Source organism: Bidens hawaiensis, unplaced genomic scaffold, assembly GCF_021521415.1.
Source record: "Bidens hawaiensis isolate Kalapana, Puna unplaced genomic scaffold, B.hawaiensis_p1.1 tig00022343_1, whole genome shotgun sequence".
Taxonomy (NCBI): domain Eukaryota; kingdom Viridiplantae; phylum Streptophyta; class Magnoliopsida; order Asterales; family Asteraceae; genus Bidens; species Bidens hawaiensis.
In genome coordinates this window covers 358341-384016 of record NW_027493484.1, presented here as the reverse complement: position 1 = coordinate 384016, position 25676 = coordinate 358341, and the positions used below count along the sequence as shown (strand labels likewise).

General features: G+C 36.4%; 3 protein-coding genes across 3 annotated transcripts; all 3 read right to left on the bottom strand.

Annotated features, from left to right (window-relative positions):
• Nucleotides 1–932: 932 nt before the first annotated feature.
• On the bottom strand, nucleotides 933–4283 carry LOC143565467 (protein NRT1/ PTR FAMILY 1.2-like). The gene is made up of 4 exons (XM_077052431.1): nucleotides 4073–4283; nucleotides 3770–3987; nucleotides 2677–3215; nucleotides 933–2500 (listed from the first exon to the last, which is right to left on the bottom strand). Exons 1-4 carry the CDS (start codon nucleotides 4200–4202, stop codon nucleotides 1645–1647), a joined length of 1743 nt encoding a protein of 580 aa, XP_076908546.1. The 5' UTR covers nucleotides 4203–4283; the 3' UTR covers nucleotides 933–1644.
• Nucleotides 4284–4382: 99 nt separating this feature from the next.
• LOC143565462 (protein NRT1/ PTR FAMILY 1.2-like) lies at nucleotides 4383–7388 on the bottom strand. Its single transcript, XM_077052426.1, has 4 exons — nucleotides 7161–7388; nucleotides 6872–7089; nucleotides 5665–6188; nucleotides 4383–5354 (listed from the first exon to the last, which is right to left on the bottom strand). The coding sequence occupies exons 1-4, from the start codon at nucleotides 7285–7287 to the stop codon at nucleotides 4526–4528; spliced, it is 1698 nt and encodes a 565-aa protein (XP_076908541.1). The 5' UTR covers nucleotides 7288–7388; the 3' UTR covers nucleotides 4383–4525.
• Nucleotides 7389–8389: 1001 nt separating this feature from the next.
• LOC143565461 (protein NRT1/ PTR FAMILY 1.2-like) lies at nucleotides 8390–11346 on the bottom strand. Its single transcript, XM_077052425.1, has 4 exons — nucleotides 11220–11346; nucleotides 10936–11153; nucleotides 9329–9849; nucleotides 8390–9223 (listed from the first exon to the last, which is right to left on the bottom strand). The coding sequence occupies exons 1-4, from the start codon at nucleotides 11344–11346 to the stop codon at nucleotides 8392–8394; spliced, it is 1698 nt and encodes a 565-aa protein (XP_076908540.1). The 3' UTR covers nucleotides 8390–8391.
• Nucleotides 11347–25676: the final 14330 nt, after the last annotated feature.

Sequence of the window (25676 nt, the reverse complement as noted above, 5' to 3'; positions counted from 1 at the left end):
GTCTTTAGCGCCGGGCTAATGACTCAGTTGTCTGATGATCTTAGAGATACTCTCACATCACCCTCAGGACCCCTTAGCGCCGCGCTAAGGGGCATCTGACACACCAACTTTATTTTCTTCTCTTTATTTTGCATAGGAAAGCGTGCCAATCATCATGAGTCTACTACATCTTCGTTCCAAGCGCGATTCATCCCGATAAGCGTCCTTAACGTCAAGTATCTTGAAACACATAAACACGCTTGAAGTACCAAAGTTCATATAATATTTAAACTAAAAGTAAACAAATAATATAATAATATACACGACTTTTACCAGACCATCAGTTGTCACAAAGAACGAATGACAGTGAGTAATGCTTGAAGAAATTAAGGTCGTTAAGAAGAATCACACATGGGATCTTGTATCTTTTGAACCATTCATTTTGAAGATCTAAGAACCATTCATTTTGAAGATTTTAACCACTTAAATCTTGAATTATAACAACTTTAGCACCACAAGAACACACAAACAACCACTTTAACACACACTCGAAGCAAAGTACACTTTTCTTCCACACTTTTATCAACTAGTGAACTTGTAGACCCACTGAAACACTTGAAATCAAGTCTTTAACACACAAACAAGACCAAAATCCCAAGGTTATGACCCACGATCTACAACTAGTAGTGCCCAGAAGCTCTGATACCAATTGTAGATCCTATGGACAGATCAAACAACAAACAACTAGTTTACTTGGATCAATCTCAACACTAGCTAGCGGAAATCACTAGTGAGGAACTGAGATCTCGAATCTTGTTTTGGTTTCTTATTACTCGAAGTAGAAAGTGAGAGAGGGAGAGAGTTGGTGAATAAATAAGATAATATGACAAAAGGGTTGTTTGTGCATGTGTATGTTCCACCTTATATAGGTGAGAGCATATCATGCACTCTTTCATTAAATGGGCCCACATGGACTTTTGTTTATAGGCTCAAACATAAAAGGAAATAAACCGACAAGATAACTAAGATACAACAATAATAGAACGAGTAAATACAAAAGACTAATAAACAAAACGGGGCCTTACAAATGCCACCAAGGGCTATTGTTTGTCCATCTCACCCCAAACACCACCAGTATCACCACCGTCAACGCAACCTACACCTTCGCCATCACCACCGTCCACATCATCGCACCCTCACCTACCATGACGGAAACTACACCGCTACCATCGTCACTAAATGCACCACTGCAATGCTACATACATTCATCACCACCGCCGCCATAACCATCATGACACCAACAGCATTGTCGTTGCTGCTATGACGACCACGATGTCTTACCTTCACTCATCACACTAGCAGCCACACAAAAAAAATAGCGAGCGAATTCATCTCAACCGGTCCTATACTGCCATAATCAGTACGATATTCGGTCTATCTTGTTACTCATTTTGGTTTCAATATCGATCTCATCCTATTTCCATAGTTGATATCTAGCATTACTTTAGCATTTTGTGGGAAAAAAAATTCCATTTATATATGTTTACATGTAAACATATAAGACACCTTTATGTTTACTACTGAAAAACTACCTATCATAATTCAACTTATTCCAACAAATTTTTACCCAACATAACAATTACATTAAAATTTAAAAGTTAAAACTCAAAGTTTGTCTTCATTGCTACCGGATACTTCTTCATCGACTACATGGGACAACCTACTTTCTGAAGAAAAACTTCGATGAACACGACAACAGATCAAGTAGTAGAAAAAGTTTAGCAAACACAAGAAACAAATCAACCAATAGTAGTAATCCCCATGACCGTAATTGATATCACTAGATAACCAACTTACGTTACCTCCTTGGCCGGTAACCGAGTCCACAATATTAGCTAAAAGACTCGCAATGAGTGAAGCAATCGCGGAGCTCACCATGAATGCTGCCATTGCAAAACTTGACATACTTTTTGGGAGCTCCGAGTAATAAAACTCCAGTTGTCCAATTCCACTAAACGCTTCGGTTAAACCTAGTAATGCATATTGTGGGACTAACCACATTGCGGACATGTCAACCGACGGATTTGAGTTTGCTAAATCACGCCTTACGGTTTCCACAATTGCGGATACTACCATGGCCATGATCAAAAATATTAGCCCGACTCCCATTCGTGTTTTTGGATTGATCCCATGAGGCTCGTGCGTGAACTTTGCTAGAAATGGGACCAAAATGCGATCGTAAAACGGGATCCAGATTGTGACTGTCAAACGCATGAACAAGTTGAAAGATGCAGCCGGGATTTGGAACCATGAGACAATGTTTCGATTCATTTTTTCGGCTTGAAGTATCGGGAAACTTTGTAAAATGATCGTGTATACTAGAATGCCCGATGACCAAATTGGTATTATCTGAATTAAGGATTTGAGAGATTCTACCTTTTCGACTGTGGGATCGCTACATGAGTTTGGGCTTGAAGAACCGATGCTCGCATCTCTAACAACACATGCTTTGTTAAGAAACCTAGAAGACAAAATAACACATGTTAGATAATGGGTTAAAACACGGGTCGGATTGTTTCACATTGGAAATGACATTTTTGGCACTTTTTAACCAGTTTAGTGTGTGTCATTTTTTATTTTGGCCCGTTAGATTGTTGAAGTAAATTTATAAAACATTCACATGATTTTGTAACTAACCTTAAGTTGTCGGTTGGCTCAAGCCGGTCCATATCATTGCTATGGTTATAGCATTTAGCGGGAAGAAGGTGGATCTTACGGTTCCTAAAAGCATTGATTAAAACTTGTCCGAAACCTGAGAACGGGCTCTCGTTGACTTTAACTTTGACATAAAGAGGCGACCCGAGTACGAACACGAGAGCCGCACAGAAGATCACGAAAACCGGAACCACAAACCCGATTTGCCAACCAAAATGGTCTTGAATGTAGACCACCACAGTAGAAGCAATAATTGCGGAAAAAGCAAAGGAAGCAAAATACCAGTTAAAGTAGCTATCAATGAGCCTCTGGTTGTTATGGTGTTTGAGCTGGTCTGCGCCAAAGGCTAGGGAGCATGGTCGGATGCAGCCCGTCCCAATTGAGATTAGACCCAAAGATGCAAAAAGGAAACCGAGTTGGGTCAATGTCGGTGGGCTGCAACGGGTGCTGGCTTCTTGGCAAGATGAAGCTGAAGGTGTTAATTGTGGAACCATGGTCGTCATCCAGAGAAAACTCATCCCCTATAGCAACAATATTATGTTGTAAAGGTAAATAAGTTGTACAAAAAGCTCATGGCTTGCTCAAAAAAAATGTTTGTAAAAGAAAATAATAAGTAGAATATTTCTTATTTTGCATCATGTGCACTTTTTATAAATCTATTTATCAGTGCGTCATAATAAAATTGTACAAGAAATTAATCGAGTAGGCGTAAGTATTTACGAGCTGAGCTGGAGGTCAACTTTTCAGCTCATTAAAATAAAAAAGGGATAATTCCCAACTTTTATAATTCCCAAAATGTCCAAGTTCTATACAATCGACGCTTCACTTATTTGTTGTCAGACGAGGCTCTTCTTAGCCATTTAGAGGATCCCACTTGGCACTAGTATTATCAGACTTTGCACCCTATCAGACTTTGCCTCAGACGTTATAGTGATGGACATTTTGGGGTTGAAATACATCCCTAACGGTAAATGATGATAGACTTGTAAACGAACCGAACAGACACGTCGTCTAATGTTATTCGAACAACCAACAAATGCAAACACTTGAACAAGCGAATATGCATGATACTTACCAAAAAACCGACGAAAGACCCGATAGAAATGACCCGAAAGCGACCCAAGTAAGCGTCGGCTATGAAACCTCCGAAAACGGAGAGACCATGGAAAAGTGCTGACCAGATGTAGTATACGGTGCTTGCGGTCACAGCTTCCATGTGATAAACTTGTATTAAATAGAAAATCATGTTCATCATCAATCCATAGCTCGCAATTCCCTCAAACGTTACGTTCACTGCCCCAAACACAAACACGAACACAATCAAAAACAAAAATCAAATTGATAATTAACAATGAGAGAAGAATTTGATGATGTTGACCGATAATGAAGGGCATGGTTCGTAGACCGCCCTTCCGAACATGATCACCACGATGATTGTCGGGGAGTAACTTCGTTTGTAACTCGGCATCGGTACTGCTTGATTGTTCTTGATTCAAGTGTGCTTCCATATTGGTGGATATTATGTGAGCAGTAAGTGAAACTGAGAGACCTGAAGATTACACAAAAACAATAATTGCAAAGGAATATATATCACTTTAATGTGACGTTTCAACTTACACCAACCCAAGATATTGTCATAACAAGCATTAAGTTTGATGGTCCAAAGAATTAAACATGTCACAAATAAGTAGATTATATGTCTAGATCATATCATAACTGAGTACACATACTAATAATAGTAAGTCATTGATAATAATAGTCTAATACATAAACAGCTAAATTTTATAGCTTCAAATAAACACCAACTTATTGAAACATTAATAGTTAAAACTCAAATATTGTGCTCAACTCTATCGCGTCGTTCTTCACTGACATCATGTAACAACCTACTTTCTGACGAGCGATGAATACGACAACAATATAAGTAGTAGAAAAAGTTGAGCAAATTCACGAAACAAAGCAACCAATAGTAGTAATTCACGTGGCCTGCATCGATATCACTTGATAGCCAACTTACGCCACCTTTATGGCTCGTAACAAAGTCCACGGTATTAGTCAAAAGGTATCCAACGAAATCAGCAACCGCCGCGCTCAACAAAAACACAGCCATTGCTAAACTCCCCATACTTTTTGGGAGCTCGGAGTAGTAAAGTTCCATCCGCCCGATTGTGTTAAACGCGTCGTTTAAACCTAGTAAGATATACTGTGGGACCAACCACATTGCTGACATGTCGGCCGAAGAGTTTGTGTTTGCTAAATCACGTCTTATGGTTTCCATGATTGCGGCTACTACCATGGCTATGATTGACAATATTAACCCGATTCCAATTCTGGTTTTCGGGTGGAGCCCGCATGGTTCATTTGTAAATTTTGCTAGCAATGGGACCAGAACTCGGTCGTAAAATGTGACCCATATCAGGACGGTCAAAAGAGAGAACACTCCGTAAGATGCAGCCGGGATTTCAAGCCATGGGGCAATATTTCGGTTCATCTTTTTGGCTTGAAGTATCGGGAATGTACTCACAAAGCATGTATGTGGCAGAATGCCTGATGACCAAATTGGTATTATCCCAATTACTGATTTGAGGGATTCCACCGTTTCGACTGTGGGGACATTACGTGGAATCGCATCTCTAACAACACACGCTTTGTTAAGACACCTAAATTAAAAGATAGCATAAGTTAGATTATTACTCAAATAGGCATAAAGAGAAACATGTCAGCTAACGAGTCAAAACTGGTTTTTTTAACACTGTCTAACTAAATGGTTATTTTTCATGTAAAACCTAAAATACAAAATAATGCAAGTTAGATTATTACTCAAACAAAACATGTTAGCTAACAAGTCAAAACGAGTATATTTAACATGTGTAATTAATTTGTCATGTTTAACCCGTTTAATGTGTATTATTTTAATTTTGTCCCACATGAGAGAAAAAAACATGATATAATTCATTTTAATTGTCAAACCTTAAGTTGTCCGTTAGCTCAACTGGATCCATGCCATCGCTATGGTTATAGTTGTCACCGGGAAGAAGATGGATATTTCGGTTCCTATAAGCAACTATTAAAACTTGAATAAAACCCGAAAACAGGCTCTTGTTGACTTTGACTTTGACATAAAGAGATGACCCGAGTAGGAACGCGAGAGTAGAACATAGCATGACCAAAACAGGAACCGCAAACCCGATTCGCCAACCAAATTGTTCTTGAATGTAGACCACAACAGTAGAAGTAACAAGTGCTGAAATAGCCAAAGTCGCATAGTACCAGTTAAAGTAGCTATCCGTTAGCCTCGGGTTGTTATGGTGTTTAAACTGGTCCGCACCAAAGGCCATGGAACAAGGTTTGATGCAGGCCGAGCCGGTTGTGATTAGACCCAAAGATACCAACAGGAAACCAAGTTGAGCTGGTGTTGGTAGACAGAAACCGGTTCCGGGTTCTGAAGGTGTTAACTGTGGAACCATGGCAGTCAACCAGAGAAAAGTCATCCCCTGTAACAACAATAATATAATGTAAACTAACCGAAAAAAAGTAATAAATAAAATTAAACAGAAACTAGTAAGATGGGATGCTTTTGACAAGGGGCGCAAATGAGCCAAGCTGCTCATGGCTTGGATTGATAAAAAGCTCAAAATGACCCGAGCTTTTGCAAGCTCGAGCCGAGCCCAAGCCTTCAATAAAGATCGTTTAGTTACTGAGCCGACCTCGAGCCTCGAATGGGAATGGGAAGCTCATATAGGCTCAACGCCTTGAATGGGAAGCTTGTTTAGGCTCGTTAAACCTTCACAGGCATTGTGTATTTTTAAGTTTTACCTCTTTTGAACAGGCATTGTGTATTTTTAAGTTTTACCTCTTTTGAACTTCTGTGTATTAATTTCACATTGCAAAGTCGAGCTTGAGCCCAGCTTTGACTTGTTTAAGGAGCTATACTAGCTAAAATAATTTATAACGTATATAAATTAAATAATAAATGAGCCAAGCCGAGCTTGAAAAATAACTAGCGAGCCAACCTCGATCTTTAGAAAAAAAGAGCTCTCACCGAGCCGAAATCGAACAAAACATTTTTTTAACCCAAAACCCTTTCGACCCGAACAAAAATAACCCTTATTAAATCGACCCGTTCCTACTCTAACCCATTCTGACCCGAACCCGCCAGACCTAACTTTTGACTTACAAGGAGACTGGAGAAAGAGCCGATGGCAATAGCCCGAAAGCGACCCAAACACGAGTCCGAGACAAAAGCCCCAACAATGGAGAGACTACAAGACAAAGCCGAAATCATGTAGATCACACTTGTTCCAGCCACAGCTTCCATATTATAAACTTCCATTAGATACAATATCATGTTAGCCATCGATCCGCCACTCGCAACTCTCTCGAACGCCTCGTTCGCTGCCCGAAAACAAAATATAATTCAAAATCAAACAATAAATTGACAGGTTAATTTTCAAGAGCATATATACCAATGATGAATGGCATGGTTTTGAGACCACCCTTTTGAACATTATTATTATTATTGTTAGTGAGTAATTTGGTTTGTAAGTCTTCTTCATTGATGTTTGGTTTCTCATGATTCATGTCTTGTTCCATTGTTGATGGATGGGGTTGCAGTTTACTAAGTTTGCATGTTGTGACTGATTATAGGAAACTTCAAAATTCCACCGCTTGGAACTATATGCCACGTGTAGATTTTTTTTGTTATTTGTAATTATAAAATGAGTTTATGTATTTATTAATATTGGCTAGAAATCTTTAAATTAGTTTGTCGTAATATGTATGCATGGATATAAGTGACGGTAAAAGTAATTTAAATTGATAAATGTAAATTCATTTACCACATTTATTGCACTTAACATTAGCGCACAGTATTGAAATAGGATTTCAAATTTCAAATTCCTAAATACTTACACCACCACATAAAAGCAGTAACGTGATGTAATAACTAGTTTTTACTGGTTATCCTATAGCACACAATTTTAATTTTTGCTCGCTATCACACAACACATAGCACACATAGCCTTAGTGAACATTAATTCAATGGTGTGGTTTTATTATCCCAACCCAATGTTTTTACATAGCTTTAAAACACTGATAAAAACTCCTTCATATGGAATTTGAATTCTTTAACGGACTTTGATTTCTATTTCTTTTAGTTCAACTCAGTTATTTGTAAGTCATAAATTCAACTCAGTCTATAACTAACTTTTACCAATTGTATTTAAAAGCATAAAGTTAAAACTAATAGTGTGATTTTTATGCCATCAAATCCTTCTTCAACATGTTTCCTTTCTGGTTTTTTACGGGTTTTTTCTGATGTTGATGTTTGCCTGTCTCTATCTGGTTTCGTTGATTGTTTGTCTTCGGGTTTTTGCTAGTTTCCCGTCAGCTTTTTATGAAATTTGCCGTTTGAAAAAAAGAGCCTTCTTCAACAACCTCATGTGAAAACAAATTCAAAGTAATAGAAAAAGTCAAGCAAACTCATAAAACTAGACAACAATAGTTGTAATTCGGCATGGCCCTCATTGATCACTCGATAGCCAGATTACGTCACTACCTACACAGTATTAGTCACAAGGCATCCAGCGACATAAGTAACCGCTGCGCTTACCCAAAACACGGTCATAGCTAAACTCGTCGTACCATTCAGGAACTCGGAATAACAAAACTCCACCTGCGCAAACGCCTTGGATAAACCTAGCAATGGATAATGTCTTCAATGCTATCCCGTCCTTCACCGACCTCATGTAACACCCTACTTCCCGACGAGTGATGAATACGACAACAAAATAAGTAGTAGAAAAAGTTGAGCAAATTCACGAAACTAAGCAACCAGTAATAGTAATTCAAATGGCCCTCGTTGATATCACTCGATAGCCAACGTATGCCACCTCCTTGGCTCGTAACAGAGTTCACAATATTATTTAAAAGGTATCCAACGAAGGCAGAAATCGCAGCACTCAACAAAAACACAGCCATCACTAAACTCGCCATACTTTTTGGGAGCTCAGAGTAATAAAACTCCATCTGCCCAATTGTATTAAACGCATCGGTTAAACCCAGTAACATAAACTGTGGGGCTAGCCACATTGCTGACATGTTAACCGGCAAATTTTTGTTTGCTAAGTCACGTCTTATGGTTTCCATGATTGCAGCTACTACCATGGCTATGACTGGCAATATAAACCCAATTCCAATTCGGGTTTTTGGGTGGAGCCCGCGTGGTTCATTTGTAAATTTTGCTAGTAACGGGACCAGAATTCGGTCGTAAAATGTGATCCATATCAAGACGGTCAAAATAGAGAACATGACGTAAGATGCAGCCGGGATCTCAAGCCATGAGGTGATATTTCGGTTCATCTGTTTGGCTTGAAGTATTGGGAATGTGGTCACAAAGCATGTACTTGGTAGAATGCCCGATGACCAAATTGGTATTATCCGAATTATGGATTTCAGAGATTCCACCTTTTCGACCGTGGGGATGCTACTTGGACTCGCATCTCTAACGACACATGCCTTGTTCAGAAACCTAACATAACAAATAACACGAGTTAGGTTATTACTCAAACCGGCATTAAAAAAACATGTAACATAACGTGTCAAAACATGCTTTAGTTCGTATTAGTTGTCAAACCTTAAGTTGTCAGTTAGCTCAACTCGATCCATTTCTTCGCTATGGTTATAGCTGTCACTGGGAAGAAGACGGATCTTACGATTCTTAAAAGCAACTATTAAAACTTGAACAAAACCTGAAAACGTGATCTTGTCGACTTTAACTTTGACATAAAGCGATGACCCGAGTAGAAACACGAGAGTAGAAAAGAGCATGACCAAAACTGGAACCGCAAACCCAACCCGCCAACCAAAATGGTCTTGAATGTAGACCACAACAGTAGACGTAATAACCGCGGAAACTGCCAAGGTAGCATAGTACCAGTTAAAGTAGCTATCCATGAGCCTGGGGTTGTTATGGTGTTTGAATTGGTCAGCACCAAAGGCCATGGAACAAGGTTTGATGCAAGCCGAGTCGGTTGAGATTAGACCCAAAGATGCCAACAGGAAACCGAGTTGAGCCGGTGTTGGCTTGCTGCCGGTTTCGTGTTCGGAAGGTGTTAATTGTGGAATCATAGATGTCAGCCAGAGAAGAGTCATCCCCTGAAATAAAATAGAAACTAGTAAAATGGGAAACCGAGTTAAGCCGGTGTTGGCTTTCATGCTACACGTGAGCTACTCAAGCCATATCGATGGAAAGCTGGAAACGATCCGAGCTTTTTCAATCATGAGCCAAGCCCAAACCTCAAATAAAGCTCGTCTAGTTATCAAGACCAAGCCCAAGCTCGAGCCTTGTGTGGTTTAAGTTTTACCTCTTTTGAAGGTCTATGTATTAATTTCATAAGTTTAGGCGCGTTTAAAAGTTTCTAAATATATGTAGAAATAATAAACATAATGTGTATGAATTAATTAATATATAATAAACAAGCCATACCTCATATTGAAAAAACAATTCACTGATTGAGCTTAAGCTTTATAAAAAGATAAGATCTCGAATTGAACTGAGCTCAAGCTCAAGTATCAAATAACCGTGTGTTAAGGCAATGGAATGTGCGTAACTAGCATTAAACATGTGTAATCAAATCGCGCAACATGTAATCAAATCAGCGCACATTTAAACCAAGGTTGCAAAAGTGGTTAGGTAGATCCATGACGACCGACTGGGGAGACTGGAGAGTTGAGTGTACTCAGACACTGTAATATAAAAGAATAATTTTTGGATATTATATATATATGTCAAACGATAAGTTGACTAATACGTATAGCAAAACAAAATAGGTGAATAGTAATGTAAATAGAGAATTCTAAACTATTCTAAAACTTGGTAATAATTAATTAAAAGATGATATTCATTGGATACATGAATTATGTTTTATATTTTTAAGTCAATGTCGGGCCAAGTTGGCCGACTAGATCCGATTCTGGGTGAGAGGTTGACCGCTTTTGATTGATTTTTAGTAACTAGACGAATTACTTAAGGAGTACTCGGCCTTGCAAACATACTTTTGCAACATTGATTTATACAAGCGTAACCGGTGTTGAAAACAATAAGAAACATGTTTCGACCCGAACCCTTGTGACCCGAACCAAAATAACCCATTTTTCATTCGACTCGTTCCGACCAAACTCGTTGTCACTCATGACCCAAACCCGGCCGGCTCAACCTAACCCGTTCTACTTTCAACTTACAAGAAAACTGGAGAAAGATCCGATCGCAATAGCCCGAAACCGACCCAAATAAGAGTCGGAGACAAAAGCCCCAACAATGGAGAGACTACACGAAAAGGCCGATATCATGTACATTACGCTAGTTCCAGTCACAGCTTCCATATGATAAGCTTCCATAAGATACAATATCATGTTAGCCATCGATCCGCCACTCGCAACTCTCTCGAATGCTTCGTTCGCTGCCCGAAACAAAATATAATTCAAAATCAAACAATAAATTGATAGGTTAGTTTACAAGAGCGTACCAATGATGAATGGCATGGTTTTGAGACCACCCTTTTGAACATTGTTATTATTATTGTTAGTGAGAAGTTTGGTTTGTAAGTCTTCTTCATTGATGTTTGGTTTCTCTTTGTTCATGTCTTCTTCCATTGTTACAGTTTAGTGTGTTTGCATGTAGTGTTTTGATGAGATTTGTCATTTGTACTGGGAACCGACAATAGGAGACTTCAAGATTCCACCGCTCGAAACTTTATGCCACGTGTAAATTTGGTTTTGTTATACGCAATTAAGATAGGAAAATACACTCAAATTTATTTTTTTTTATCACTAGTTCTATAATCTTTAAGGGCATATGTAGTGGCCTGTAATAACGGGCGATAACGAAGTTTTTGGGGCAAGCTACAAAAGAGGCGAAATATTTGGGGTTGGGGGTGGGCAACAAATTCTTGTCCGAGGTGGATGTTTGGGAAATATTATTATTATAATATGTTGTGTGTGAGATATATATATATATATAATGGGTTATAACACCATTACACCCCTAAAATAAAAACACTCTTTACTGAGCACATGGCACAAATTGCCTCATTTTGAAGCCCCTCCACTACACATAACCTAATAGTTTTAAAATCTTTTTAGTTTGTGTATTTCTAGAACACATAGGCATGGCTTTCCTCGAGATTTTGAATGTTTTGTATGACTAGTGTGAATGAACCCTTAAAATATGAACTTATATAGATAACAATATACAAAAATAAATTTATTGTAGCTAATATAATTAAATGAATCGTGAGGCTCTCCTAGATTCAGACGGCTTTTATGGAATTTCTAGGTCGGGTCGGTAAGTATTATTTTTGGAAATGCTAAACAAATTCGACCGGTTAATTTTTAAGCTTTAGAGAGAGAGCGCTATCATTGAACATAATTCAATATTGTAGCTCTTTACGCCCCCATCACAATTCACAACTACAACTTTCGCCACCTTTCACTAATAGTGATTTTAATTGGCGTTTGAAAGTGAAGAAATTACTGCAATTTAGATTGTGATGAAAGAAATTTCTTCGATCATTTTAGAACTTGTATTAATACTAACGCTATTCGTTGTGGACATTATTAAATGGGTATGGTGCCCTTGCCACGTAGGCAAAGGGCGTGGAACACCATTACACTTAAAGGATGAAATGGTTGTTACTCACGTTGGGATGGAGGTCTTTGTAAGGTGAGTGTGCACCCTCCACCTCTTAATTCGTAAGGTGTGCACCCTTTTAGCCTGTATGGTTTGTCAAAATTGAAAATCATATTAGGTTTGAATGAGTGTGCGCCCTTCATCTCTTAGTTTGTAATGAAACTTACGGGATTTTCGTTTGGTGCTAAGCAAATCTTAGTTACATAAAATGAATTGATGGCATTCATATTACCAAACCATCAACCACCTTGACTCCTTCAACCTAATTTCTATTTTTAAGTTAATATCTGAATCTACACACAAATGCCATATACAAATGGTAGGTTGTAATTGTCACTCTCTCATAATTTTATAATATATATATATATATACATATATACATACAGGGGCGCATCTTCATTGGAGCCAGTGGTAGCCCCGACCCTCCCTGTTTTTTTGCGCAGTAGTGTACAGGGCCGGCTCAACGTTTTTGGAGGCCTAAAGCTATTTTAAATATTGAGGCCTTCATTAAAAAATCTATCTCGTTTAAATTTTTTAGCCTTTTTGAGTGATCATCTACAAACTTACGGTTTCGATTTGACATTAGATATTAAACTAAGTTATCACGTTATCAATTATCACCTAAGGTTGTTAAAAACATCAATTATCACCTAAGAAATTAAGAAGTAGACTGCAGAGTACTAACCTGAGTTCTAAGCAAAATTATGATGCCAAAAGTTAAGAAGCAATGAAACAATTAAATCTTGATTTGTCAATTGCTATACCCAAGTAAGCAAAATTGTGTCAATACATTAAAATACATATGGCTCCCGGGCGCCTCAGTCCAAGCTTCGCCACTGTGTATATATATATATATATTATATTTTACAACTTTCAGATCACTCAGTATTTCACTATTCCTTTTATTAGGCTTTATTTTGTTGTACTGTTGGCTAAGTTTGTTATACAATTTTCATTAGCTTTGTTGCAATACACGTGTTTTGAGTCGGATTATACGTGTTCTTAGTTTAGAATCACATGCACTGGATTTTCTTTCTTTTACCTCAACCCACCACTTCTACCTACCATCCCCATCTTTCTTCTTTGTTCTTTCTCTCTCTCTCTATCCTCGAAGCCATGGGTTTTGAATTTGAGATCTCATCCTTTCTACCAGAGGCGGAGAGGTAGTTGTCGGTTACTAAATTGATGGCTGAGATGGTTACAAGGTGCGACGGCAGAGTATGATGATGTTAAAGGTCTTTGTGGTTGTGGATGTTGATCATCATAGTGTTCAGGAACCAATTGATTGAACCACTTTAAATTGTTGATTAAAGGTTTCGTGATTGTGCGACGGTGGTCACCACCGCCTGTGTTTGTTTGACCATAGCCGGTTGTTCAGTTCACCACTGCTCGAGGGTTTATAAAACCCACCATCGGTGACATGTGGTTGTTTATGTGTTATCTTGCTGTGCCCACTAGCCATTTACGATCGTCTATGGCGGCGACAAGGCTTCAGCGGCTACGGTTACGACCTTGATTTTGTTTCTGGAAACGACCTTGATATCTGTTGTCACCGGGTTTCGTATTGGAACACTGGGTGACAGTAGTGTGGTGTTGGCGGTGGCGTTTAGAAAGTCAATAGACAATGTTGTGGTGTTGTCAGCGGCCGTTTCTGGTCGTCTATGGCGGCTAGGCTACAACGGTTACGACCTTGATTTATATTGTTTTTGGATGCCACATCGATTCTGTCGTTTTCGGTTCCGTAGGTGACAGTGACGTGGTGTTGGTTGTGGTCTGGCGTTTATGTTGTTCGTTGCAGCGGGATTTAGTTGAACCTACAATTGAATTCTAAAATTACCTTTGTTAATGTTTGTAACTACGTGCTTTGTTCATTACCTTTGTCTGCATTACTATAACGAACCTTGAATGGTGTTCCAAAACAATCACTCGATACAAAAACATCATGTTCGACAAATTAAAATTGCAATAAATGATTGATATGTGAATGAAGTGTTAAAGATTTACTTATACATGTTTTGTTACAATAAAATCTTATATGCTTGCAATGTGATATCATAATACATTATGTAACAAAAGAAATAAGGGCACTTCTATCATAATACATTATGTAACAAAGGAAATAGGGTCTCTCATAATTCTAATTCAAACACTACAACCCTTTTCTAATTCAAACACTACAAACCTTCTAGATTCATATAAGGTATGTATCATGATTTAACGTGAAAGCTTTAAAAGATTTTTATAGGTGTTGAAGGCTAATTCTTAGCATAAACATGTTTCTCAAATATGATTTTCACCCTAATTTGATTTTAGACTTGCACTTGGAGTTGGACGTCGATGGCTTTGAAACGACTTATAGAAATGGTCATCGAAACGACTTATAGAAATGGTTGAAGCTCAAGAGGATAGTTTAAGGTATCTATAAGGATTTGGAGGTGATGATGATCTATAAGCCTATTACGTTTGTTGTTTTGGTATGGCAATTTAGTTGCACCACAATAAGCTGTTGGTATGGCAATTTAGTTGCACCACAATAAGCTACTCTACGACTTTATTTGATGGGATTACGGTTTCACGCCCTCGCAACGTGGGGATCTTGATACTAGTATATATTAAGCTAGGTTAGAACCCGTGTGATACACGGGTTAGTAAAAAATATATAATTAAATAAAACAAAACAAAAACACATGTAGTACACAGGGTAATAATAAAACAAAAACGATAAAATATGATAATATAAACAATTACAAACATTTTTATTAATGTTATAAATTACCAATATGATACACGCAATAGATATTAGTGTTTTGTAGTGGTTAACAAACTTTACAAAACTTAAAATTTTCTATTGGTAAGCTTTAATGAAGACTAAATCTTAAAATTGTCTAATACTTTGATTGTTCCCTATCAAAACTAAATCTGAAATATCAACAAAAAACCATGTAAAAAAAGACCCAAAGAGGTCCTAAACTCTGAAAATATGTTTTGAACAAATAACCTGTAAAAAAATAAATTAATAAATAAATATTCATTTTATTTTAAAATAACTATTTAGAAACAAAATAATAATAATAATAATAATAATAATAATAATAATAAATACCTCCTTAATTCCAAACACATGATAGCCCGAGCTTGGGAACAAAATTGTTGAAAAAGATTGTAGACCATTTGAGCCTTTAAAGATCAATGCTTGAAAAAAGAACATAATATGTGACATCAAATGTTGGAAATTAGTTTGCATATAATTATTCTTTAATAATAAAATGCATGCACCGAATTAAAAGAAATGCCACGGATGACTAAGATACACATGGTGGTACACTCCAAAATCAAAACTCAGCCGATTATCCAAGAAATATTGAAGAATTACAAAATAATAATGATGTAAGCATTCAAAGTTTTACAATATGAATAAGTATTATATTAAATAATGTACCTTTCACCAACATAGATGTAGGAATAGCAATACGAGCGTCCAGCTGAAGGGCAACGGTTTGCCAGCTCAGCATAACAAAAGGCTGAAAAATCAGCAGTAACTCCAACTATTATGAAAGAAGAGCCGAGAGCAAGAACATAATGCTCTCGCACTACCGTTCCCACAAGAATGTAGACCTCAACTCTATTTGTTGAACGAAAATCTAATTCCTTTCATATACCTATCTATATTAATCAGTTTTAACATCAAAATACTAAAATATTTATTTTCAAAATGGGTGCTTATCCTCACCCTTACATTCTTATAAAAATGTGAAATATCATTCAGGTTCAGTTTTTTTTTAAATGTTACAATTTTAATTTTAAAAATGTCTCAAAGAATATTGTTTGATACAAAAATGATGATTTCTTTACCAAATGGAAAAACCTTTCTAGAGCATTTTAACCACTGTAATCGACCTAAAACAATTAGCAAACTGTAGAAGACTAAGTGTAAGTATGTTTTTTTTTCTATCATAACAACATTTTATTTTTAAAATCATAAAAAAATGTTAAAAACATAACATGAATTCAAATGGTGCAATTTAAATGCACAAATAAACAATTACATTTTGTTATATAAAACACATTCAATTACCTGAATATCACCCAAGACTTGATTGCTTCTAAGGAGAACACCAAACAATAATCGTACATACCGATATTGATTAGATAACACCATATATGATAATTGAGACAATGAAGAAACAAACAGAATGGTCCATGGCAAGTTCAGTAAGCTCTTTGATGAGCTCTAGATCAAAAGGGTCCAATGATAATTGTACGACTGCTATGTATCTACGTGTGTCTCTGGTTTTAACCCACCTGTTCTACATGTGGCCTCCTTGTGTTGTTTCTTGATTGAGGTTATACATGTGTTCAGTACTCAGATGGAGAGAGAAGTCACCATCCTCACAACGTCCATCATCCCAACCCTCAAGTCTGAAATCTCAATTGTGTGTCCATCACCAAAACATACCAACTTTGAGGCTCTGACTCCACCATGTCGACTATTCTCTTTGATTTCTAGACGTTTGATTTTAGGGTTTATGTACGTTTTTCTTTTCTGTCCAACCCTTATTTTGTATGCAGTGTTTTTCAGATTGAGTGAAAGAGGGGGACAATTTAAACTCGAAGCTAAATTAGGTAATCTGCTGGTCAATTTGTTCCTTTTCCAGTCGCATTTCATTAATTTTCAAATTCGATTGCATGTGATTTGTGTGCTTCATTGCAGGGTTCATCGTTGTTACATTGCAGGTACTTTGCAAAATTAGGTGGTAATGCTTTGTTCACTTAGTGCTCAATTTGGGTCTTTGGTTTTACATTTTTGCTGTATAATGTAGGTTTTCATAATTAGGGGTTTTAAAAGTTTGTTGTCTTGGTGTATGATCATTTTTAGCCGATTTTCGATTCTGTTTAGCTGTTTGGAACTGCTTTTGATAAATAGAATCCCCAACTAGTTAAAGTATGTGTAGTGGGTAGGGAATTAGGGATTAGTTAAATTTTTTACCAATTTATAATTGGTTCTTAACTGGTGTATGATCTGTTTTTAGCCTGTTTTCGGTTTCGTTAAGCTTTTCATTAACAGAATCCTGAGCCAGTTCTCAACTGCTACCTATAATATCGGCTACAAATCGGTTCAGTTTTTGTGTTGGTTCAGTTAACCAATTCTTTTGCTGGTTCAGTTAACCAATTCTTTCGCCCATCTTTCACTAATTAATGCAAACCAAATAAAGCTTATACGTAACTTTAGCACACTAAAAGACAATTTACGTCTTTATTTAACCTGCCAAAAACATAATTATGCAGTTAATTATCACTACTAGAAAACATGCTATTTTCCGACAGCGTTTTTCGTGGGAAAATTGTCTGAAACACCCTATAGCGACATATTTCCGGCAAAACAGTGTTGTCGGAAAAACCCCGTAGGAAAAATCTCTCCGGACAATGTTCTGACAAAACTTCCAACAAATTAGACACAAAAATAAATCGTCGCTACCTTCAGACAAAGTTCCCACAAAAACTATTTTTTGTTTTTCTTTGTGTTAGCTACAATTTTCTCACAAAATTGTTTTCACTATTATTTTATATTTGTTAATAATAATAATAACAATAATAATAACATTGTTAATTCTTTCATTAATCGAAATACAACTAATTAAATTTTATATCTCCAACAACTTTCCTACAACAAAGTTTAGTTCTACCTACAATTTTTCGACAAAACAAATTTTATTTTTTACCCTTTACATACACTATTCCGACGAACACTATAAAAAATTATTTTTTTTTAAATGTACAAAAATACAGATTATGAAAAAACCCATTTTGTCTACCAAAAAAAATACATACAAAGCCCATTAAACCTTTCGATTACAAACACGTGTTTGGTTACAAAAGGACCACAAAAAAAACATATAACACATGCGATGCGGTTCACAAAATAATTCTAGACAACACATGTTCTAGATAATACATGTTTTAATAGATAACATACTAAGATACTTATCGGCCAACTTTTTCATGATTTCTTCAAATTGTTTTTCTAATTGTTGCTCCCTTTCCTCTCGTTCAACTCGCTCTCTTTCACGATCTTGCTCCATTTATTCCAAACGGTTTTCCAAGTCTTGTCGGGCGCCGCGCTCTTTTTCTAGTTCGGCTCGAACTTCTTGAACCTATACAACTGTTGAAGCATATATTATCAATTACATAATACATACAAACAAACAAGTGCGCATATGCTCAAAAAAGGTTTAACCAAGACGATATGTGCTTAAAGTAGATACAAGTCAACACGAGTTGTTATCAAAACGAGCCCATATAAAATATAGCAAAAGCAAATATATGAAATTCTAACAAAAACTTGCTAGTGTCTAAAAAACCTATTAAATCGACTAACAGCCTAATATAATAACATATTAAATTACCCGGCCGACCTGATATCGCCCATATCCAAAACATCAAATAGTTCGAAACCTACTTAACATACCCGATCAACACTCCAAATAACACATATATACATACAAACATGTTAACATGATTTCCAAAACTAGTCCTAACTCCACAACAGTACCTACCAAACCATTCAATGCAACACTAAAACAATGATTTCCAAAACTGGTTCTCCAAACCTGGTATCAACTAAGCCACAATATAACAACTAAGCCTATAAATATGATCAAAATAGTATACTATAATCCCTAAACAATAATTACAGTAATAACAATACCTCCTGTGACTGTTGCCCACTACTGAATGATCTATGCCCGTAAGCTGCAGATGATGGTGTCCCGGTAACCACGAAACGTGGATCAGAGGATCCTATCCCGAACATCTGGCGACCACTACTGTTGAGATGTGCGCTCTCCCACACAGCAAGATCATCACAATCTTTCAGATTCTGATTCCGGTCCTTCCCATACAACCTCTCAAGTTCCTTAGTGAATGATGCCTACATTTATCAAAACAAAGTGATTGTTAACAAAGTGATTGTTACTGTACTTAATTTGAAACATTATATAAATAAATGATAAGGATAACTTACAAAAGACTCTTTTGATCGATCCGTAACAAACTCCAACTTTTCCAAGTCATTGGCATTAACTTCCCCATCTTGTAATCTTTTTTTGCTTTCCTTGGTGGCGTGAGTGTCAATGAAGACTATATCAAAGCCCATGCCAGTGGTCCACTATTTCGTTTATCCTACATATAAATGATGTAATGCGATCAATAATATTTTAGATATACAAACAGTTACTAAACTTCATAATATGATCAGCTTACCAACTGGATACGGTGTTCATCAAAACCCATACACCCGCCTATATGACGGGATAAATCATTGGAGCGATTGTTTCTCCCTGCTGCGGACCTTTTTAACCATTGCGAGGTATTCCAGTACTGTTATTGGTAAAAAGATGTTAGGCCCGGTTCGATTCCGATCTAGTTTTAGTGATTAAGAACCATTGCACACCAATAAAAATATGTAAAGAGAAATCAAATTTTAGAAAAGAACAATAATGTATTTTTTCAAACCTTGCATAAACTTCTCCATCGTTCAGGAGGCACTGCATCAGGCGGAAAATTCTGTGTTATCTCAAAATTTTCTTTTATCATCTGCAATATGGTGTCCTACGTCCCTGGCTTTCTTTTTCGATTCTACTCTAAAACCCTTCATAATATCTCTAAAACGATCTTTGAGGACGTTAATAAATCCTTCATAAATGTCTTGGTCATCTTTTGGATCCCATTTCCACTTAGTCTGTAAAAATAAAGATAAACACACAAATTAAAACAAATTGGGGTGTGCGAAAAAACCAAAAAACTTGTTAACACGTTTGTTTATTGAACTAAATATGAAGCAAAACAGTAGCAACATACGCACACATATATACACACACATATATTGAAGTATTTTTGAAGCAAGAGTAGTTTTATGTGTTTCAAATTAAAACATCAGTAGGTTTTTTATGCCAATGTGCAGCTATCTAGAACATACTTGCACTAATAACAAATAACTATATAATCAAATTCGGTTAAACAAATTCGAATAGACAATTTCGAACTTGGTTTGCTTCGGATTACAGTCTTCTCATTTAGTTTTGCAAATGTCTTTCGTTTGTCACTGTAAGTTTTATATAATTTACTATAAAACGATTACATGTAACATGTACAAATAATTAACTGATATATTACCCGAAATGTATTAAACATTTCCTCTTTCTATTAACCGGGACCTGTCTAAACGTAGCCCAAGCTCCATCGAAATGTTGTTCTAATATCGAAATGGCACTCCTATGAATACGTTGACATGCAATTATGCAAACCTGCATAATTGAAAAAACCATATAAGTATATTTTTAAAATGAAAAACAACATAAGTTAAGTTATAACATACTTTTTTCCAATTCGTTTAATAAAGTTCGTCTCAGATGTGTTATTAACCACCTCGTCATGATCCTCACCATCAGGATCATCACCATGATCCTCACCACCGGGACCATCATCCTCACCAGTAAAATCATCACCAACATTCTCATGAGCAATATCATTCAAAGCATCCTCACCAGAATCATACTCATCATCGGGGATATCCTGTAACACCGTAGTGTTACGTAATACCCCAGCCATATCAACAAACGGATCACCACTACCCACGTGACTATGACTACCAGCAGTTCCCCCACTTTTACCACCACGCGTTACAACGTATCTCCCACAATAATACTTCTTTCCCTCAACAGGTTTCTTACTTTTACTTTCAAAATCGGACTCCTGGGATCTACGTCTCCCTAAAGTAGCATGGGGCTCCTAAATACGAAGAATATTGCGTCTCCGTGAGATGGGTGTCTGACCAACAACATCACCACCACTACGATAACTGGGCTCCTCAATACGAATAATGTCACGTCTCCGTGAGCTAGGAGTCTGTCCAACAACATCAGCATCAGCTTCACTACGACCAGACTCCTCCCCACCACTACCATAACGTCTCCCTGCAGGTGCCTTTCCTCCACGAGTACCGGCACGACGACCACCACCACGATTACCTTGACTAGCGACCATAATGTACACCCTGAATTTAATAACAAAAATGATTAAAAGAGTGAATTTGCAACTTGGTTTTGAGCTTATGTTAATATGCACATGTTTTGGAAATATATACATGTGGTATTTAAAACAGGGTAAGCAAAAATATAAACATAGCATTAATATAGATAGTTATATCATGCATAATAAAACACCATGCCCTACTTCACATTAGACGTGTTCACGGTTCGGCGAAATTGACCAAACTAGTCCTAGTTTAGTTTAGTTTCCTTTCCAAACTTTTGTATGTCGGTTTCAACGTTTCGTTTACGGTTTGACCAAAAACCTCGAAAACCAAGACCATGAACACTACTTCACACCATTACACTAAAAGTAAAAAAACAAGACTAAAATTAACAAAGTTCAATATCAAAAGTTAGTGAGATCCCTTTACTAAACAACTCAAAACAAAAAAAATAACTTAAAGCGGCCTGTTTACAGCACGCTAACCTAATCAAGTCCTCCAACGAGTCACAATAAATAAGAATCCTACTTTATCATTGAGCCACAAGAGATCAAAGTAAAAGAAAAACTAACACTTTACCTTCTAATTTGATGTAGGTTTTTGTTTCTCAAATTGCAAAAGAAGAGCACACCGTGACTAAAGATTACATCCCCTAAACATCATTTTATATGAACACAGTTAACAATATTAGTAGAAATTAGGCAGAATCTTAGTTATCAAAACCTATAAAATTGAATGAAACTCATACCTGCTTACATCACAATATTAGCAGAGGGTGTCAATTGTTGAGCAACATATGGAGCTTTTGTACGTATGGTATATGGGTTGACAAAGTATATGTTGACAAAATAAACACTTACATTTTGAATAGATTAAGAAGATGAAGGTACCCCCACCATGACTAAAGATAAGACTTTTGTTTTTTTAATTAAAACCATTAGTCAAAATAGATCTTAATGAACAATAATATCTTAATGATTAAAACCATTGTTCGAACTCTCTTAATATGTGTGATGATTGTTTATATCGGTTTGAAATTAGTCCAAATAGATCTTAACGAACAATAAGATGTCAATGTTGTATTAATGGATCTTATTGGGCTTAACAACTCTTAAATAACCTAATATGCCTTTTATGATGTCATATTATAACTTAAAGAATTGTATCAGACTTGTAATGAATCATATTAGATCTTAACTGATAAGAGGTCATAGTTGTGTTCATGAACTATATTGGTCTTGATAGCTCTTGATGGTCTATTATGTCACATTAGGTCTTAAAATGTTGTATTTGGTTGTAATGAGTCATGCTAGTTTTTATTGGGCAATAAAAGGTCATGCTTATATATTTTGTAGACCATACTGAACATTCATAATTCTTAATCTCCCATTAACGCCTTTACTATCATATTAGGTCTTAAAATGTTGTATGTGGTTAGAGTGAGTCATATTAGATCTAAAACAGCCATAGTTGTTTTAAAGGACTATGCCGGGCCTTGATAACTCTTAGGGTCTTCTTGGTATGGAGTAATGGCATGGGAGATGGAATAGAATGTGCGAAAGAATATAATGAAGAAAGTAATGAAATTGATCATTATCATTTCATTAAAATGTTTGGTTACCATGTGGTAATGAAATGGGCTCGAAGCTATTGAAGCTCTACAAATAGCAATTCTTATGAATTTATGGCACTGTGTTGTTTGGCAGGATAGAAAAATCCAGATGAAAAATACAAACTGTGGTGAGCGGTATCAGGTGGTGGTGGTTGGATGCGAGAAATAATGGTGGTGGTGGCGGTGGTGATCGGGGGAAATCGGGGGTGATGGTTGGTGGCGACTGGTGGATAGGTGGTAAGTTGCAGGTGGTTGTGAATGGTGGTGGCAGGTGGTGGGGGTGGTCGACGGCGGGTGGGTGGTGGTGGGCGACGCTAGTAGGTGGTGGCGTGGGGTTTGATGATGATGGCCAGAAAATACTTTATCAAATTCATAGAAAAACATTCACTTTTAAACTCAAAACTTTTTCACTTTCAACTTGGTCACAAAATTCTCTTTTTTTCGTAGCATAACAAACCGATATTGACCAACCTACTGTTGCGTCCTGGTTGCAATGTGCTAGGTTAAAGTAACTACAAAGAAAGGGCTTAGATACCTTCATGTTTCAGACAAGGTAACCAACAGATGCGTTAGATTTCCTTAATGAATGAAGTTCAAGCCACCATAATACTCTGGATCTTCAATTTCTTATATTTAATTAGATCTTCAATTTCTTATATTTAATTACTAAAGTATTTAATTATTAGCACTATTAAATGTATAGAAGTAATATATATTAAAAAAAACAATCATAATGTCACTTTATAAGCTACTTTAGTTCAAAAAAAAGACAAAAAACTTGATATTTTATTTATAAAATAAACAAGTAACACTTGTGAAAATGTGGATTTTTGAGACAATTTGTTAAAAAAATTATTAAGTAAATAAGTTACCTTCTTTAATAGAAAAAAAATAATTTAAAAATAAAACTTTTTGATTCGTGGGGAAAATTGTCAGAATGTACTAATGTATCGAAAATTTCCAACAATTTGAATAAAAACATACTTTTTTTTCTTATATTAAACAAACAATTTACATTATTTAGAAATATAATAAATTAATTAATAAATATGAAAATAGATTAGTGGGAAAATTGTCAAAGTACGTACATGTTCAGACGATTTTCCGACAAATTATAAAAAAGTTATACTTTTCTTATTAAATAAATAAGTTACGTTTTTAATAAGTATACAAATGATTTAAAAGAATAAAATATAGTGTCGTGGGAAATTTGTCGACAATATAACAAATAATGTTTAAAAATTACATAAATAAGCTAACGTATTTAATAAATATGTTTGTGGGAAATTTGTCTGACATGTTATATATTCCGACGATTTTCTGACAATTTTAGAAGAAAATTAAATTTTAATTAATAAGTTGTAATATAAATTATTTGATTTTCATATTAATCAAATTATAAAACCAAAATTTATATTTGTGGGAAACTTGTAGGTAGATTGTTGAAAGTTACTTAAAGTTAGTCACAAAATAGCTACAAATAAATTTTTGTCAATACTTTGTTGGAAATTTGAAGGAAAATTTATGGTTTTTTTTTGTTCTTGTTTTTGTCGGAAACTTGTGGTTAGCTTGTGGAAAATTTCATTTGCCGGTAAGTTGTCGGAAACTTTTGTGGGAAATATAGATGTTTTCTAGTAGTGTATGTATTAATACATTAATACAACATTTTAATAGAGTGAATAAGCAGTATGCCCAAATCACTGTCACCCAGTGTAGGTCCGAGATTCTATCCAACATCACACTTGCATTTAAGATTCTTTAGTAACATGATGATAGTTTAAACATTATTTGATTAAGATACAATATTAGTTAGGTAGCGTTTGTTATGCAGTAATGAAAGGCGGAATGGAATGATTCATTACATGGGAATGAAATAAGAGGTGTTTGGTTGCACAATGGAATTGAATCATCCATTACACATGGAATCCCATTCCATTAAAACCATTCCTTCCCACCCCCCTTCTTTTTTTTCATTCCATTCCTCCTTCAACCTACTTTCTCAACAACACCATCATCTAACCACCACCACCACCACTACCATAGCCACCACCATCATCTGACCACCACCGCCACCGTCACCACCACCACCGTCGCCGCCACCACCACCTGACCGCCACCATCGCCATCACCACCTCCACCCCCACCATACCACCAAAGCTACCACCGCCACCATCGTCGCCATAATCACGACAACCATTATCACCGTCGCCACCTGACCATAACCGCCACCACCACTATCACTGCCTGGCCACCACCACCGTCATCACCACCCTACCATCGCCATCACTACTAATGCTACCATCGCTTGACCACCACCACCACAACCACCACCCCCGCTGCCTGACTGCCACCGTCGCCACCGCCACCACCATTTTCATCTCCAGAGCTACCACCACCGTCGCCATTTCAGTTATTTTATTTATTTATTTATTTTGTAAAAATATACATATTTTGGGATAGGAATATTTTCATTATTTCTATTGCATTCCTAAAAAAATTTTCGGATACCAAACAACATAAAGTAATTATTCATTTCATTCCCATATGTTAAACAAACAAGACAAAGGAATGGTAATGATCCATTTCATTCCTTTGTCCATTCCATTCCTTCTCTTATTCCATTCCCCTTTCATTCCATTCCTTTCAACCAA